This window comes from Dendrobates tinctorius, unplaced genomic scaffold, assembly GCF_039654945.1.
Source record: "Dendrobates tinctorius isolate UK_male_01 unplaced genomic scaffold, ASM3965494v1 ptg000203l, whole genome shotgun sequence".
Taxonomy (NCBI): Eukaryota; Metazoa; Chordata; class Amphibia; order Anura; family Dendrobatidae; genus Dendrobates; species Dendrobates tinctorius.
In genome coordinates, this window is record NW_027361870.1 from 8,636,744 (window position 1) to 8,655,851 (window position 19,108).

A 19,108-nucleotide genomic window follows, 5' to 3' on the forward strand; every position below is an offset into this window, starting at 1 on the left:
GCATAAGTTTTAGTAAACTGCTAAAATGCCAAAACTTGCCACTGTCCAAACATTTCTGGACCTGACTGTGTGTGTGTGTGTGTGTGTGTATAAATATATATATAATATACTTTTGATATCAGTACTAGCTCGACCTGTAGTGATACAGGATACGCTGTAATGCACCTGCGTCGTGTTCGTGTGACCTAACAACGTCCCTTTGTTCTGACAATCACAGGTTGGTTTTTCAGGATAAAACCTGTTTATTGTGCAGATTAGAGGAAGTAAAGCCTCCGCACCAGGATACAGGACCTGGTCTGCCCCAGCCATTCATTGCAGACCTTGTTCTTGTAATCCTACGGATGGAGAAGTAAGATGAAAGTATCTGGTAATCTGGCGTTCCATGCTTACTCTCTGCCAGATCTGACATTGGGCTTGGGGAGACGTAACTGCTTGCCGGATGTATGATGCCCTGTGAATACTGCACATGGTCTCACAAATTAGACCAGGACCTATGTTCCCACCGGACGTCTGACTCTTGCTTTGGCAGCTCCGCCGTCCAGCGTGCAGTGGTGTTTCTCTGTTCCCGATGGCAGATTGGATGGGAAAGTATTCCAGGGGAGACACGGAAATTTTTCTCCCGTTACTGCACTGAAACATACAGAAGCCGTACTCTGGACATACACATTAGCTGGCCAGCCAGTTTGGCAGACGTTAATTTAAAGGGTTTGTCTACTATTGGACAGTCCCTTCTTAATAGCTGGAGACAGGAATGGCGCAGCTCCTGCAGTCTCTAAGCAGTTTCTCCCGGCGGTCACATTGGTCGCGTGACTGATGCAGGCCTTTCCATTTTGTCAGTGGGTACTTCGCGTGTACTCATCTGATTTTTCTTAAGTAGCCCGGTACTACAAGAGTACACAGACTGCAAAAAAACCTAAAAACTTGGTTGACATGAACCCATTTCTAAGTAAATTTACTGCTATGTCTTTTTCTGTGTCCCGAGAAGTTGCTGCACAAGGAGCCCTGCCTCCACTGACACCGGATCCAGTACCCACTCCATGGTACCGGACCTTTTTTTTTTTTATAAAGCTGTTTGTTTTGCCATCAGTATTTTTTTTTTTGAGAAATGAATGTAAAGGGATTATCCTAAATAATTCTTTTACTATGAGCCCAAAAACCTACAAGCATGTTCTATCTGGCACCACTCCTGCCTTCTGTTCTGCTGCTCCATGTCAAAAGAACAGCTCTTCTTCTGGTCTGCTCTGTTGGCGAGGTGTGACTGCCGATGTCATGCTGATTTCACAGCCTGCTCCCTGCAAGTTATGCAGCTGTCAATCAGCATGACGTCAACAGTCACGACAATCAGCAAAGTAGAGGGGAAGAAAAGCTGCTGCCTTGTCGACGTGATGTTCTGTGCTGTAAGCATTTAGTTACCAACTACCTGCCTGTTAGTTCCTAGGCCCACGGTAAAAAAAAAAAATAGTCCTGGATAACCCTTTTAAGGCCACATGCACACATTCAGTATTTTACACCAGAACCGGGAGTGGGTGATAAATCCAGAAGTGGTGACGTGTTTCTACTTTTCCTCTGATTGTTCCAGTCCTGGTTTTGAGTTACAAGTACAGATGTGAAATACTGACCCAATACTGAATGTGGAATAATGGGATCCTTGCGCTACATTCATCCTACTCTAACCATGGGCAGCATGAATCTGAGCGTGGCTGCATTATTGCATTCAGGTATGACCTTAGTTTTTTAATCTATCTGGGCACTATTGGGAGAGACCTGACTAGTCCCTATGTACACACATGGGAAAGACATGTCAAGCAACTGGAGTGAGGAGGTGGGACACCGGCCAGTGATGGCGCTGGACTAGTAAGCTCTTTCCCTACAGTTTCCGGCCTGCTTTAGAGAAAGCCATACCTGGCAGCCAGGCTCTGATTTATGCAACCTGTGGTTGGGGCGGGCTGCATGAATCTAGTGACATATTTCCTTTAAAATAATTCTTTCCTTTTTCACTGATTTCCATTTTCTTTTTCCATATGTCCTAAGCGTCTCTGATGTCCGTGTCCTTCTCACTTGGAGGCAGCCAGACTGCATCTTAGTCTCTTAACACGTCATTGTTTCCTCCTGGTGAACTTCGTAGTTGAGTTGCTCAGACGTTTTGGTTCGTTGCTTCGCTGTTTCTCAAAACTGAATTAATTTTTCTGCCACCGTCCAAATTAGTGAGTCCGTCTTAAGGCGGCCATGTGTATCTAAGCCTTGAAATGACCTCCACTTGGCCGTATGGGTGACGTGCCAAACCTGGCTGTAGGTCAGGTATATTAACTTGAAATGACCCCAGGTCTTTGAAGAATGGCACCACGCTTTACTTAGGGCTGAATTTCAATTTCTTCACCTGAGAAGTGTCCATATTTACTTTGAGGAAAAATGTGTTCCCTGTCAGGTGTTTAATAAGTGGGATTTCTTGCCTTATAAATGGGGTTGGGACCATCAGTTGTGTTGTGCAGAAGTCTGGTGGATACACAGCTGATAGTCCTACTGAATAGAATCATAGAATCGTAGAGTTGGAAGGGACCTCCTGGGCCATCGGGTCCAACCCCCTGCTCAAAGCAGGATTCGCTAAATCATCCCAGTCAGATGTCTGTCCAGCCTCTGTTTGAAGACTTCCATTGAAGGAGAACTCACCACTTCTCGTGGCAGCTTGTTCCACTCATTGGTCACTCTAACTGTCAAAAAGTTTTTTCTAATATCTAATCTGTGTCTCCTCCCTTTCAGTTTCATCCCATTGCTTCTAGTCTTTCCTTGTGCAAATGAGAATAAAGTTGATCCTTCTACAATGTGACAGCCCTTTAGATATTTGTAGACAGCTATTAAGTCTCCTGTCAGTCTTCTCTTTTGCAAAGTAAACAATCTCAAATCCTGCAACCTTTCCTCATAAGAACTCTGAACTTGCTCCAGTTTGATGATGTCTTTTTTAAAATGTGGTGCCCAAAACTGGACACAATATTCCAGATGAGGTCTGACCAAAGAGGAGTAGAGGGAAATAATGACTTCACGTGATCTAGACTGTATACTTCTGTTAATTCATCCTAGAATTGCATTTGCCTTTTTTGCTGCTGCATCACACTGTTGACTCATATTCAGTCTGTGATCTATTAGTATACCCAAGTCTTTTTCACATGTGCTTTTGCTTAGGCCTATTCCTCCCATTCTATATATGCTTTTTTCATTTTTATTGCCCAGATGTAGTACTTTGCATTTTTCCCTGTTAAAAACCTTTCTGTTAGTTGCTGCCCACTTCTCCAGTTTATTTATACCTTTTTGAATCCTCTCTCTTCTCTAGTATTAGCTATCCCTCCTAGCTTTGTGTCATCAGCAAATTTAATCTGTTTACCCTCAATTCCTTCATCTAAATCGTTGATAAAGATGTTGAACAATACAGGGCCCAGGACAGAGCCCTGTGGTACCCCACTTGAGACATTCTTCCAACTGGATGTGCAGCCATTTACGACCACTCTTTGGGTCTGATCACTAAGCCAGTTATGAATCCACCTAACAGTTGCCTTGTCCATTCCATACTTAGTCATTTTTTCAATAAGGATTGTATGAGAGACTTTGTCAAATGCTTTGCTGAAGTCAAGATATACTATATCTACAGCATTTCCTTGATCCACCCAATCAGTGATTCCGTCATAGAAGGAAATTAAGTTAGTCTGACATGACTTATTAGTTACAAACCCATGCTGACTCTGTTTAATCACTTCATTCTTATCCAGGTATTGACATACATGTTGTTTAATAATTTGTTCAAAGATCTTTCCTGGTATAGAAGTCAGACTCACCGGCCTATAGTTGCCTGGGTCCACCTTCTTCCCCTTTTTGAAGATAGGAACAACATTTGCTCTTCTCCTGTCTTCTGGGACTTCTCCTGTTCTCCAAGAATATTCAAAGATTATGGAGAGGGGTTCAAAAATTTCTTCTGCTATCTCCTATCTGAATAGACTGTTAGAATTTGTATTATGGCAAGAAAAAAGCAGCTAAGAAAAACGAGTGGCCATCATTACTTTAAGGGTGTGTGCACACGTAAGCGTTTTTACCAGCAAAAATGCTGCAAAAACGCCTAAAAATCGCTTAAAAGAAGCATCCCATTAATTTGAATGAATTCTGCTCTTTTTGATGCGTTTTTTTCCACGAAAAAAAAGCATTGCGGTAAACGCAGCATGCTCATTAATTTCGCGGAAAAAAACGCATTTCTAACTCTTTTCTATGACACTGGGGCTGCTCCGGGAAAAAAATCATAAGAAAACACGCTTTTTTTATGCAAAAAAAAGCGCGTTTTCTGGGAAGGAGTCTGGTTTTCATGCAGAAATTTTCTGCATACGTGTGCACATAGCCTAAGGAATGAAGGTCAGTCAGTCTGAAAAATTGGGAAAACTTTGAAAGTGTCCCCATGTGCAGTGGCAAAAACCAACAAGGTGCTACAAAGAAACTGTCTCACATGAGGACCGCCCCAGGAAAGGAAGACCAAGAGTCACCTCTGCTGCGGAGGATAAGTTCATCCGAGTCACCAGCCTCAGAAATCGCAGGTTAACAGCAGCTCACATTAGAGACCAGGTCAATGCCACACAGAGTTCTAGCAGCAGACACATCTCTACAACAACTGTTAAGAGGAGACTTTGTGCAGCAGGCCTTCATGGTAAAATAGCTGCTAGGAAACCACTGCTAAGCACAGGCAACAAGCAGAAGAGATTTGTTTGGGCTAAAGAACACAAAGAATGGACATTAGGCCAGTGGAAATCTGTGCTTTGGTCTGATGAGTCCAAATTTGAGATCTTTGGTTCCAACCACCATGTCTTTGTGCGACGCAGAAAAGGTGAACAGATGGACTCTACATGCCTGGTTCCCACCGTGAAGCATGGAGGAGGTGGTGTGATGGTGTGGGGGTGCTTTGCTGGTGACACTGTTGGAGATTTATTCAAAATTGAAGGCATACTGAACCAGCATGGCTACCACAGCATCTTGCAGCGGCATGCTATTCCATCCGGTTTGCATTTAATTGGACCATTTATTTTTCAACAGGACAATGACCCCAAACACACCTCCAGGCTGTGTAAGGGCTATTTGACCAAGAAGGAGAGTGATGGGGTGCTATGCCAGATGACCTGGCCTCCACAGTCACCAGACCTGGACCCAATCGAGATGGTTTAGGGTGAGCTGAACCGCAGAGTGAAGGTAAAAGGGCCAACAAGTGCTAAGCATCTCTGGGAACTCCTTCAAGACTGTTGGAAGACCATTTCCGGTGACTACCTCTTGAAGCTCATCAATAGAATGCCAAGAGTGTGCAAAGCAGTAATCAAAGCAAAAGGTGGCTACTTTGAAGAACCTAGAATATAAGACATACAGTATTTTCACTTGTTTCACACTTTTTTAATTATATAATTCCACATGTGTAAATTCATAGTTTTGATGCCTTCAGAGTGAATCTACAATTTTCATAGTCATGAAAGTAAAGAAAACTCTGAATGAGAAGGTGTGTCCAAACTTTTGGTCTGTACTGTATGTGGTGTGTGTGTGTTTTATTTTTACATGTACTATTGATTTCTAGAAAAAAAAGAAAAGATCAGTTACACTTTAAGTGATATTATACCTACACTGATTAGATCTTTCTTTCCTATGGCGCCAGTGCTGTGAACTGGAATATGTTAGTGTGGAAGTAATTGCCAAAGAGGACACTGTCCCCTTCATGCCATACTGTTCATGTAATCGGTATTCTTTTACTTTACCACACCACTCCGGTGTGCTTTCTGCTCCCCTCCGTTTCCGATCCGCAATCTTGTTACCGCATCTCCTGATTAACCTGAAGTCACAGCTCATAGTCACAAGCTCCCAAGGCCTCTCTCTGTTCGGGCCTCTCTCTGTTCGGGCCTCTCTCTGTTCGGGCCTCTCTCTGTTCGCGCCTCTCTCTGTTCGGGCCTCTCTCTGTTCGGGCCTCTCTCTGTTCGGGCCTCTCTCTGTTCGGGCCTCTCTCTGTTCGGGCCTCTCTCTGTTCGGGCCTCTCTCTGTTCGGGCCCCTCTGACTTACCTTGAAAAGTGACTTTCTACTCTCCCAGCAAACCCTGGAGCGATCCGGCAAGTCACAACCTGCAGAAGACGACCAGAGCGATGCTGAAAACAGAAAAAGATGGCAGCTGGTAATAATAGCTGCATTAATGTAATACTTCCGTTATTGATACCACTCCGGGAGTGAAATGAAAAAAACAGACACTGGAGCTGTGCTTCATCGCACCAATTGTTTGAATGTTTATTTTTGTATATGTAAAGATAATAAACTTAGTGTGTAGCTTGTTCAAAAATGATTTTTTTTTTTTTTTTCTAATACTATTCCCATTGAGTTGTACCTCTCACATGTACCATATGGGATGGGTCGCTACCTTAGAAGTCAATGTCCGACCATGCTACATGACCAGGGAAAATGGCATTGGACACTCCTCTACAGACCGCCTGAGTAATGGTGTTTGCCCCACATCCGTGTACAGCAGAGTCTGGCCTTTTGACTGACACACTTAAAGGGGTTGTCTAGTCTAAAATTACAAGTCTATAGTCTGCATATGACTGCAGACTTGTGAAGCCTCGCATCGTGCCCAATCTATTCTCACATTCTCTGCCGGCAGTCTTGTGACAGCTAGTATGTGATATGCATTCTCCCAGCTGCAATCTGGCCGGGAGTATACATATCACATACTTGCGCTCACATGGCAGGATTCACAAGTCTGCAGGCACGTAGAATGATGTGAACTTGTAGTTTTAGAACGGACAACGCCTTGAAGGTGACATTGGGTTGCATGGCCTGTGAGACTCCATGCTCCACTGATCTCTTTAAATGAGTTGTCTGGGAATTAGAGACCCCTGTCACCAGGTTCTTGCTACCTTATCTGAGAGCTGCATAATGTAGGGGCAAAGACCCTGATTCCAGCGTTTTCACTTACTGCAGTTTCGCTAAAGCACTGTTTTATCATCAGATTTTCAGGGATAGGACTAGTAAACTTACAGGAATGTAGTCTTCAATATTCATGGGCTAATCCATAAGTAATTGGCAGCTTTGGCAGCTTTCTGCATATGCAGTGTGTACACAAATCAGTGGTGTTGGGCGGGGTTAGACAGAGCTCTGCATTTAGAGACCTGCTGCATCTTGCAGCAGATGAAATGGTGATTTTATTAAATCTAGAGCAAGCAGCCCAATACGTCATTTATCACTGGAATCAGGGACTCTGCCCCTAGATTATTGTGACGAGCGTCAGCTTACGCTGAGTCGTTTTCCTTTTGAATGAGTGGACCCTTTGGGCCGTGGCACCCACCCACCTAGGGCGAGCTGACCTAGTGAGGAACCACCCCCTATACAGGGAGTGCCAGGGGCAAGACCAAGGGGGTGAGCCACCACGGCTGCTGGACCAGACGGCCGGCTCAGGAAGCAAGACAAGACGAGGCATTAGTTCAAGTAAACTTCATTCAGGAACACTTCAGGGTACAACTGGTGCAAAGGTGAACACAAAGCAAGATGTGTGCAAGGGCACGCCGAGGTCCAAGGCATGAGGAACTCTTCAAGGTAAAACAGGTGCAAAACGTGAACACACAGAATCCATATAACAAGGTGCGCGCCAGGGCACGCCAAAGTCTAAGGCAGGGTGCAAGGAATCGGACTCCGGAAGACTGGCAAGGGCTGACCAGGGTCCAGGCATCAGAGTGTAGACATCTGGCTCCAGACCTCCGGCAGTAGTCAGCTGGCTTCAGGAATCCGGCAGACAAACTAGGAGACAAAACAGGGTGCATGCAAGGAGACACGCCAGGATCAGATTCACAGAACTGAGACCTGAGCATGCCAAGGGGCATGCCAGGGACGGGTACAAGGACGGAGGCCTGCGCATGCAAGGGCATGCCATGGAGGAGGACAAGGACGGTGGCCTGCGCGTGCGAGGGCACGCCATGGACGGGTTCAATGGCATCGGAATCCGGGGTGCTGGCATCGACTGACAGGGTCCAGGAATCAGGCTACGGACATCAGCTCCGGACATCAGGCCGCAGTCATCTAGGTCCGGCCAGAGGTCAGCGGTCGGCAGGTTACGGAATCCGGCAGGCAAACTAGGGTTCAGAGCAAAGCAAAAGAGGCAAAAGGCTTTGTGCAAGAGTGGCACAAAGAGGCACAGTGCGAGAACCAGCGTGCGTACAAGGGAGCACGGAAACCACGGCTGGGGCACCGGCAGGTTGTACAGACGGTGGCATAAGCAGGCGGGCACGACTAGAGGCGGCACCGCTGCGGCTCACGCAGCCGGTAACCACTATAGCACTGGACGGGGACATGGCTGAGGCACACAGACGAGCACGGCTAGAGGCGGCATGGCTGAGGCACACCAGGCAGGGACAGGTGACCAGGCACGTGCACGGAGCCACAAGGCAGGGCTAGGCAAAGATACAGGACAAAGACGCGTGCAGAACGCACGGCGAAGCCTAGTACGAAAAGTGCAAGAGCGCACGAAGTATCAGAGACAAGGCATAGAGTAGTAGACAGGACCCTGCGCATGTAAAGGACATGCCAGGGGCAAGGTACAAGGCGAGGCGTGCGCGTACCGAGGGGCACGCAAGGGACAGAGCACAGAACGGAGGCCTGCACGTGTAGACAGACACTACAGGGACACAGTCTAGCAGCGGAGCGTAGGCAGAAGCCCAGAGCCGGGTCAAGGGAGAACCTTGGGACTAGACAGGGTACGGAGCGCAGCCTGCACGTGTAGGACACACTCCAGGGACAAACACAGAGCGAGGCCTGCACGTGTAGAGACACGCCAGGGACAGAGTACAGAACGGACATAACAAGAAGACATAGCGAGGACAACACGAGACAAAGCACAAGACAAGAGACGAAATACGAGCACGGAGCGTGTGCAGAGACGCACGACAGAGCAGAGTGCAAGGGCACAGAATAGAGGGAGCAACCCCACAGACCAAGCAGCCATGCAGAGAAGCAACACCATACTCAAGCCCTGAGCATAGGAAGGGGCGGTCTGATATAGGGCATAGCACCACCACTTCCGGGTCAGGACCAGGGAAGAGCTTCCAGTTCAGATCCTCTAGGATCAGAGCGCAGTCACATGATCACGATTCCAGACATGCAGGGATGATTGCAGAACCGGCCAGTGCAGGATCCTAGGAAAGGTCACATGATCAGAGTTTCAGACATGCAGAGACGAATGCAGAACCAGCCTATGCTGGAACATAGGAAGGACGCATGATCAGGGATTCTAGACATGACGAGATGATCACAGAAGGCAGAGCAGAAACGCAGGCATCCTGCAGCTCAACAGACATGAGGTGAGTGTGCACACTGCTCTAGGGAACATGCAGGATAGCAGACACGAGATGCGCGTGCACACCACTCCAGGGGTTCTTGAGGCAAAACAGACAAGGCAGACATGGCGGACATGACAATTATGCTGATCTCAGATGGGGCCGCAAAAACATAGTTACTGATTTCCTTTCACAATTGATGATCTGTTTGTAGAATAGGCAATCAATAGATCAGTGGGGGCCCTGCACTCTCACCCATTTGTATATGGGGTAGCACACAGCAGCTCTGCACATTGCTTTATGGCTGCCTGAATGGGAGATGAGGTGCAGTCTTTGGCATAGGCCACTAATCAATGTACAGAGCTGTGGTGTTCTGCCCCATACATCACTGATATCTGGCCACAGATTTCAAATGATCAGGTGCCGGCTGGGGGGGGCGCAAGTTGACCGATATTTAATCAGCTGTTAACTTGTGATTTTGAGAACAACCTTTTATCTTATGTCTATAGGATATCTGAAGCTTGAATATCTCTGGGGGCAGTTCTGAGATCAGGCAGTTATCCCCTATCCTGCAATTCAGTGATAATTTGTGATTTTTGTAATGACCTTTTTAAGTAGCGCTGATCAACTGTTTTAGAACTAGTGCTTTTCCCCACAATCTATCACTTGCTATAGACCATTTTTAAACCAATATATTGGCGCACACCGCAGTAAATTTAATGTTATAAACATACTTGCCCAAACCCCCTTTTCTAGACTCTTTGGTAACGTAGGAGTCAGAAGTACTAGGTCTTTAACTTCTGCATGTCCTGATCTCTGGTATTAGAGTTTAAGGCGTTGGTAAAGTAATGATGCTACCGTGCCACGATTAAAGCAATAATGACTGGTCTTAGAAAGTCTTTATATGCTTAAATTGTCACTTTTTTTTTCAATGAACATTGCATATATCAGTACTACAAGTAAATATAATAGTACAAAGTTTATCTTCACTTATGAGCCATTTCTCCTTTCTCCTTCTTCCTAAAGAAAACTAAAATCTGCCATGGTGAAAACCAAACTACATGGCTAGCTGACTGAGAGATCTGATTACAGCAGCCTATTGATGCCTATGGACAGCGAACGGAACAAGGAGCAGAGAAAGAAGAACCGACACATGCAGACTGGTGCTGCATCCTTCTAGCAAGTGTTTTATCTCACTCCGGTGCGGGGTTCACATCTACGTACACTGCTCAGTACTGCTTTATGATGTCCTCCATGCTGTTGCTTCTGAACACATGCTACATATAGACCAGAAAGCAGGAGTTCAGCTTTTTTGTATGCTGTTTATGGGATTCTCACTCACTAGCTCAGAGACAACTGAAAATTATACATGGCCTATAGAAGTCAACTGGGCAAAAAATACAGGGAAAAAATGCTATAGTGACTAGATGAGATTAATGTTTCAAAGTATATCTCATTTAGAGGCCAGAAAATGTAAATGGGGGGGGTCCTCTGATGGACGCTTTTATTCCTGTAGTCCTAGTGCACCCTGTCCTCATTATGGAGCATAGTAGGGTTTTACTTAGCGATGCTGGGAAACTATTTTCCTATCGGGGCCTGTAGCTCAAGTGTAAATGATTTACAAGTAGTTCTACCTCTCCTATTCTGCCTCCAGCTTTCATCTAATACTTTGAGGAGCCTCAGTTTTCTTTAGTCGATGTGTGGCTTCTGTTTTTACAGTCGTGATTATATGACAAACTTGAAAGTTTTCTCCAGTATTCAGTGCTCTTGCTTTATAGTAGCTCCGCACTCTTATCAGCAGTTTTCAGAAGAGAAGTATCTGGCGGTTAATATACAAGCGGTGACAGCTGCTGCTCCACGCTGAGGAGCTCTGTGCTCCCGAGATCCTCCCATTACGACAAGTCCTAGCAAATAAGTAACGCAAAGGGAAAACATCTCTCGGTGAACATATGCTGCCTATAAAGCAGCACTCGCTAGTTCATTATTAGAAATCATATTAATATGACATCCGGAGAGCGCACCATTTAGGAAAATGCACAGGATGCAAAACCGAATACCTTCTAATTGGAAGGAGCAGGTGGCTTCAGGTTCTTGTGAGGGTCCCGCATGAATGCGTTGTGCTTTTTTGTGTATACTCGTCTCTGATCAGTTTCATATAGCTGCTGCCTCCACACAAGTGCTGCAGCCTGATCGCTGGTTTTTATGTACTCCGATTGTGTTAGATATTCTTTTGCCTTTTTACATCTAATCTTACTCCTTATGCGCCATCTTACAATATTGGGTAGTCTTAGTTACTAATGATCCTTCAGATACAACATGCTCCTGTCCCTTCTAAAAATGTTTCTGTTTGAGAACCACAGCGCAAGTTCATTTTCCCAGTATCTGCATTATACAGATGTGTCCTTTCTTAGACTTTCTCGTGACATATCTTGAGATGTGTGGAGCATTATGATCATGTCATTCTGTCAGGAGAGATTTATGTGCTCACCCAGCAGTCTGTCGGTGTCATGATGCAGTATTATATAGGTATTGTGAATCCTTAAAGGGGGACTATTCCCATCTCCAAGGTCCTATCCCAATATGTAGTAGGTGTAATAACAGTAATATTGGGAAATACCTCCAATTAGAAATGTAGTATAGTTTCTGACTTGCTATTTTTTCCTCATGTGCAGGCATTGCAGGACCTTAAATATCCATGGTTACGACCACTGATACAGTGGTTGTAACCATGGATACCTAAGGTCCTGCAGTGTCCGCACATGAAGAAAGAGACAGAAGATCTACAATGTGGAGTAGTTATGGTGCAGAATACAGCAGAGCAGATCATGTCTCTCCACAGGCCTCAAGATTTTTGGTGGAAAGTGGCGTTGTCCCATGAACCAAATACATACAGTGTCCAATACCTTCGCTTTTCCATTCCTGCTTTGGCTGCTCTTATTTTGGTGCTGTGCTCGTCACAGGAGGTTGTTTCTGTGTCAGAATGAGACCAGTGATGTGTATGAAGGGGGCTGGCTGACCACCTATTTCTATAACTAAGCCAGCCCTCCTCTACGGTATATGCATGGGCCTGGACACTGGAGTGGCGCGGGCACCTGGCATGATTTTGTAACTCGCACTAGTCTGGAAAGTCTGGGGTAGATGTTGCTACCAATCCTGTCACCAATAACTGTTGCACTCATAGCAATCTATTTGGCCATTCTGTCTGTGTATCTTCAATTTTATACCAAACCATACGCAAGTTTTTTCTTTTTTCTTCTGATAGAGAATGTCTGCAATGGCATACACGGTACCTATGGGTCTGTAGTATGGCCGCTAAAGGATTGTGACCCTGCGCGGAGCCTGTATTATAACCAAAAGTCACAATTGCCATAAATATTGTACAGCAGTCATCAAATGTTTTGGGGCATGATGACTGTCCTTCTGCATGTGTATGGTCGGTGCTGGGTGCATTTCCCTCCACCGCTCCCTATATCATCCTGTAGACATAGGCGACAGCAATAATACATTAATGACCCCCCCGATATTATCGGTATACAGAGCAGTTTGCTAATGTATAGGCTCGGTCGTGTGGCCCATTGTATTGCAAGGCAATAAAAATCCTAATGGTTGTATAGATAAGTAAACCAAGGCAATTATTAACCCTATCTGTGCTGTAAAGTCCTATCATTGCACTCTGTACAATGTACATCGCTCCGTGCGCATCTCACCCAGGAGCTATGCACTTCAGATTAGTATTGTAACCAATCTGTGGGGGGACTCCCGACCAAGACACCCATCGAATAGCAGCTCATAGCAGAGCCCCTATAACCTATTTATTAAATAAGAAGTACCTTTTGTGTCAGTGTCTTGGGTTTTGAAGATTTGCCCTCTGGGAACTGCAGGCATTGCATCATCTGATGTGGCGAAAATCCCTGACCCACTGAAATAAGAGCTGTGCTCCGCATTTTGTTTCTTCATCATCAAGCCCTCCAGTGTTCCTGGCAGAATTAGAACTACAGCTCTGGGCTACAATATAGACTGCTGTGTCAGGGGATCCTTCTTGTCAATACAAATACATTGTGTGCATGAATATATATATATATATATATATATATATATATATATATATATATATATATATATATATATATATATAATATATATTCTCAAGGTTTCACACTTTCAGGTAGGCATTAGGTAGCGTTTACACAGGCAATTGCAGGTTTATAAAACTCCAAGGGATTCAAATACAAAAACCGCCTCTTCTGGGCACAAAGGTATCACAGCAAATAGTTCATTCAGCAGGCACATATGTGTCAGTGTGGGCTACCCCGTACAGATTAGTCCTTTCTGTCAGAGCAGATTTTATATACAGAAGAGCAGACTTCATACACAGTGGCTTCCAGAACTAAATAGAAGTGTTCAACTCTGGGCACAGTTTACACTGAACGGACTGAAGCTTCCACACATTACTCAGCAGCTCCAACACACAAACTGCCCAGCTTTCCTAGCTGACCCATGCGGTCTCCATTCAGAAAGAGACTCTGGCATTTCTCTTTTCTAGCTACAGCTCACGTTTTGGCTGGACACTCGCCAACTTCACCACTCTCAACGCTCCTTCATTAAGGAAACTGTCACACCTATTGAACTCGGACCCTTTTTCTTACTAAAAACTAGGCAGGTACATCTAATCAAGACCTGCTGTGCCAAGATTTAACCCCGTCATGCCTGATAATGTGTGAATTACGCTTAACCCTTTTCTGACATCAGACGTACTATTCAATTTATGTGCCCTGGGCCCGTATGACCATGGATGGAATAGTACATCTCAGCGATCGGTCGCGCACACGGGAGGTGCGCAGCCGATCGCGGCTGCGTGTCAGCTGATTCTCACAGCTGACACCCGGCACTAAGTGCCAGGAGTGATCACAGACCAATCCCGGCACTTTAACCCCCGGAATACTGCGATCGAACACGATCGCAGCATTCCGGGAGCAGGCAGAGGGCTGACAGCCCCTCTGCCTTTGGATCGGAGACCCCACGGCATGACGCAGGGTCCCGATCGCTGCTATGGTAACCCGATGTCATCATGATGACATCCGGGTTACCATAGCTGAGAAACTTCCTGTCATGCGCCGTGCATGTCGGGAAGTCTCTCAGATAAGTGATGCTGCTTCATCTGCATGCTATAGAAGCAGCCTGCAAAAACTGAGTGTCCCTTAGTGGGACAAAGTCTAAAAGATAGAATGCAGTAAAAAAAAATTTTTTTCAAATAATTGTAAAAATATTAAAATAAAAAAAATCAATTTTATTCTATCACTAAATATATATTTGAATAAAAAACCTGAACAGTAAAAGTACACATTTGGAATCGCCACGTCCGTAATGACCCGACCTATAAAATTGTCCCTCTATATCATCATACCGCCGAACAAAAAGTGGAATAACACGTGATCAAAAATATGGATATAAATAAACTTGGTACCGCTGAAAATGTCATTTTGTCCCACTAAAAACAAGCCCCCATACAGCTCCACTACCGGAAAAATAAAGAGAGAGCTCTCAGAATAAAGCGATGCAAAAATAATTTTCAAAACTCAAGATAAAAAGCGGACGGCACCGCTGTTACCGTGTGACTTCAAATGATGTGCGGCATACAGAAGCCCAGCAGCTGGGAATCTCGGGTGCCAGACCTGGAAACAGTCAATCCTGGGAATCCATGCAAAGAGAAAAGGTCGCACTCATCGAGATCGAAGTTTCACTGATTTATTGACATATCAATGAACATGTCAAGTCGGGGGAGTGACATAATGAGTGCAAGAAAGGCTGACAACGGCTGTTTCGCGCTGCTCGAGCGCTTCAACGGGTTAGCGTTGAAGCGCTCGAGCAGCGCGAAACAGCCGTTGTCAGCCTTTCTTGCACTCCTTATGTCACTCCCCCGACTTGACATGTTCATGATATGTCAATAAATCAGTGAAACTTCGATCTCGATGAGTGCGACTTTTTCTCTTTGCATGGATTTGCAAAAATAATTTTATACAATAAAAACTTTTATATAAAAAATAATCAAAACATAAAAAAATATATACATGAGGAAAAATAAACCGAAGAATAAAATTGCCTTATCAATTTTACCACATGTGGAACGGTGGTTTTTGTTCATTCAGCCTCCCAAAAATCGGAATAAAAAGCCACCAAAAAATGTCATGTGCCCGAAAATGGTACCGATAAAAACGTCAACTCGTCCTGCAAAAACAAGCCCTCACATGACTCTGTGGGCCACAATAAGGAAAAATTATAGCTCTCAAAATATGGTGATCCAAAAACTATTTTTTTGCATTAACAAGTGTCTTTTAGTGTGTGACAGCTGCCAATCATAAAAACCCACTATAACGCCTCTTTTACACGTGCTCATATTTCCGGTACTGGAGATGTCGGTGTCCGTGTGTGTAATACTTGTGGCACACTTGTGGCATCCGTCTGCCGCATCAGTACCACAAGGACGGGCGCCAGGGAAGAAGCGTTACAGTAAGAGCTGTTCCCCAGCGCCGGGTGCTGAACACTGCTCTCATCATTCTCCCCTGCTCTGCCAGCGATCGGCACACGGAGGATGACAGCCTTGTTCAGCACCGGGGAACAGCGCTTACTGTAACGCTTCTTCCTTGGCGTCGATGTGTGTTACATGGATGACATCCATGTGTGTTACGCATATGCACGTGTGCTGGATGTTTTGTGGCCCGTGCTGACATAAAAAAATGGACATGTCAGTGTTTTGCCCACGGACACAGACATGTGCACAGACCCATTCACTTGAATAGGCAAATAGCGCTCCGTTCCTCCCGAGTTTCTCCGCATTCATTCAGAGGTGTAGTTCGTAAAATGGGGTCACTTATGGGGGGTTCTGCTATTTTAGCACTTCATGGGCTCTCCCAGTGGGTCATGGCACCTGCGAACCATAACAGTAAAATCTGGCGCTCCTTCCCGTCAGCTCTGCCATGTGCCCAAACAGTGGTTTACCCCCACATATGGGGTATCTGCGTACTCAGAACAAATTGCACAATAACTCTTGGGGTCCAATTTCTTCTGTTACTCTTGGGAAAATAAAAAATTGGGGGCGAAAAGATCATTTTTGTGGAAAAAATTTATTTTTTATTTTTACGTCTACGTTATAAACATCTGTGAAACACTAGGGGTTTCAAAGTGCTCACCACACATCTAGATAAGTTCCTTAGGGGGTCTAGTTTCCAAAATGGTGTCACTTGTGGGGAGTTTCCACTGTTTAGGCACATCAGGGGCTCTTGAAATTGTGACATGGCACCCGATCTTAATTCCAGCCAATTTTGCATTGAAAAAGTCAACTGTAAATTGCAAGCCCTTTTTTCCTATAGTATATGAAAGCTGCACTTTAAAAGTTGTCCATTGATCTGAATTGTTGTATTTTTTTTATCATTTGTCTGAAGAAGGGCTATTAGTCCTTATCATACCTTTATACTGTAACTGTAATAATCACTCAGATGCTTTGAGGTTGATGCAGTGTAACTGTTTTTTCTATAATTTGATAAGTATGCCTGTATAGTGTCAGACTGAGCCTAGGGCCCACTAGTAACATTGACTCTGGGGACCTACTGTTCACCAACGTGTAAATATAACATTACCCTTAGTCACAAATTTACTTATGCTTTTATATAATACAGTGGGTAGTTTGTTAAAGAAATGACTCCTGCAGGTGGGGCCCACCGGCAGATTCTCCTGTTCTCCTGTGGGCCAGTCCAAGCCTCTGTATGAAGAGTGCAAATATGAAGTACAATTCCAGTTTATATTTTCTTGTGCTATTGTTAGATTATGAGAATTTGAGCAGAAATTCATTGCTAGAACCTTCTCTGTATAAATGTACATGCGCAGATCGCTGCCAGACTGATTGAGAGCACCCACTGGACTCCTAAGCTCAGAGCGAGAAGATGTGTCAGTAAATAAAATACATGTTATCCATCATGAAGACATCTGTGCGTCTGTTTGATCTCTAATCACAATGCACGGACTGGCCGCGGGTCTCGAGAACCAGCTGCGGCAGATTTATATACATCTAGGAGGTTCCTTCTGACGCTCGGGTCGGGAGTGTGCTTGGACCGATTTCAACGGACATCTACATGTACCCATATACTGAATCATTTCCTTCAAAAGTCTATATGAATGTGTTCCGTTCCTTATGCTTCATAACAATGTGACATTTTGCCTTTAAACCTAAAAGGAGGAACCATGAGAAAAATGCAATACACAGATATGAAGCCTGGAAGATGCTTTTTCTTTATAAGTCTTCAAGTGCACAAAAATAAAATAACGCAGGTTCTTGTACTCCAGTAGAGCTCTCGAGTCAGTCGCAAATGCATTAGGCTCTTAGGCTAAAATATCTAGATAAGGAGAACCATGCCCACATTTTTTTTTTCCTATGGAAAAACAGGAAATCAAGAAAAGTTGAGATATAGTTATATCTCAATTTTTCTTGATTTACATCTTGTAAAAAAAAAAAAAGTGTGTGTGATAGAGAGAAGAGTATTTTTTTTGGACTCAGAATAGGCCCAAAAACAAATGAGTCTTGCCTAACAGTTTCAAATGTTATACAGTATATTTATAAATAAGTCTCAAATGATATATTTGTGTGTATATAGATAATTTTTATCATATATTTATAAATGTATAACATTTGAAACTTAGACTCTAGTTCTTGTTCCTATTTTTCTGTACTAAAAATGGTTCTGGTAATGACTTTTGTATTTCGACATGCATATATGGGTGTTTTTTTTTTTGTTTTGTTTTTCACAGAAACTGGACAGTCCCTTTAAGTCAGTAGCTACAGCGATTAATTTATAAATATATTTAAGTTAGCACACAAAATGATAGAACAATCTATAGAGTTGCATCTTTTTGAGTGCATTTTTAGATACCTTCTATTGTTACTGCTATTACGTTTTTGGCTACATCTCGGGTAGCTGTACTTAGGCTACTTTTACACTTGCCGCTGTTTTTGCGGGCCATATCGCCACAAATAAGTCGGACTTCCGCATTAACGGGCTGCAAAAAAATTTGCGGATCGCCGCCCCCCCCCCCCCCCCAATACTATGTAAATGGCATTGGAAGAAAAAACAGCGTTCCGCAAAACTGGAAGTCACGGTGCGCCGCAAAAACAAACTTCCGTTTGATTTTGCGGCCCCATTGATTTACAGTGGGGGCCGTGTCCGTACGCCATATAAAAGATTGAGCAAGCTCGATCTTTTATCACGGCCGTACGGCGCACCGTGGATTTTTTGCGGGACGATTTTGCGGCCCCATAGAAATGTATTGGGGCCGCAAAATCGACCCACAAAAACACGGTAAGTGTAAAATCAGCCTTACCTTGGGGAAACCGTTGCACATAAGTATTACATCAGCTCTGTATGCCGGCCTTACTAGTTTTGCTGCCTTTGTGTATGTATCGCGTAATGTACAATTACTAAATGCGCTTTGTTTGCTATACTTGTATGGCTGAGCCTGTGACATTTTAGATGCAAACTGTTCCAAAGAAAACAACGCTATCGCTCTTAACACGCTCTTTTATGTGTTCTTTAGGGAGAAGGATCTGGAGGCTAAATTTATTATTGAAATGGAAGGCAAGAAAACAACGATTACCAACATAAAGGCGAGTGTGATGCAATGTTTATTCTAGATGAATGTGGCCGTTTTGGTGACACCCAGAGGTTTCATCTACCGAGAAGTTAATATGCTGTAATACGGCTCCATGCCTTTATTATGAGGACGCCCAGGCTAGGTGGAATTA

At 44.4% G+C, this 19,108-nt stretch overlaps 1 protein-coding gene across 7 annotated transcripts in view; it reads left to right on the forward strand.

Moving 5' to 3' along the window:
- Positions 1 to 19,108, forward strand: part of KIF16B (kinesin family member 16B) — a 538,624-nt gene that overhangs the window by 9,283 nt on the left and 510,233 nt on the right. For all 7 annotated transcript variants that reach the window (XM_073553802.1, XM_073553803.1, XM_073553806.1 and 4 more), the window contains exon 2: positions 18,901 to 18,970. In XM_073553802.1, coding sequence (XP_073409903.1) covers positions 18,901 to 18,970 — 70 coding nt within the window. The remainder of the gene's footprint in view (positions 1 to 18,900; positions 18,971 to 19,108) is intronic.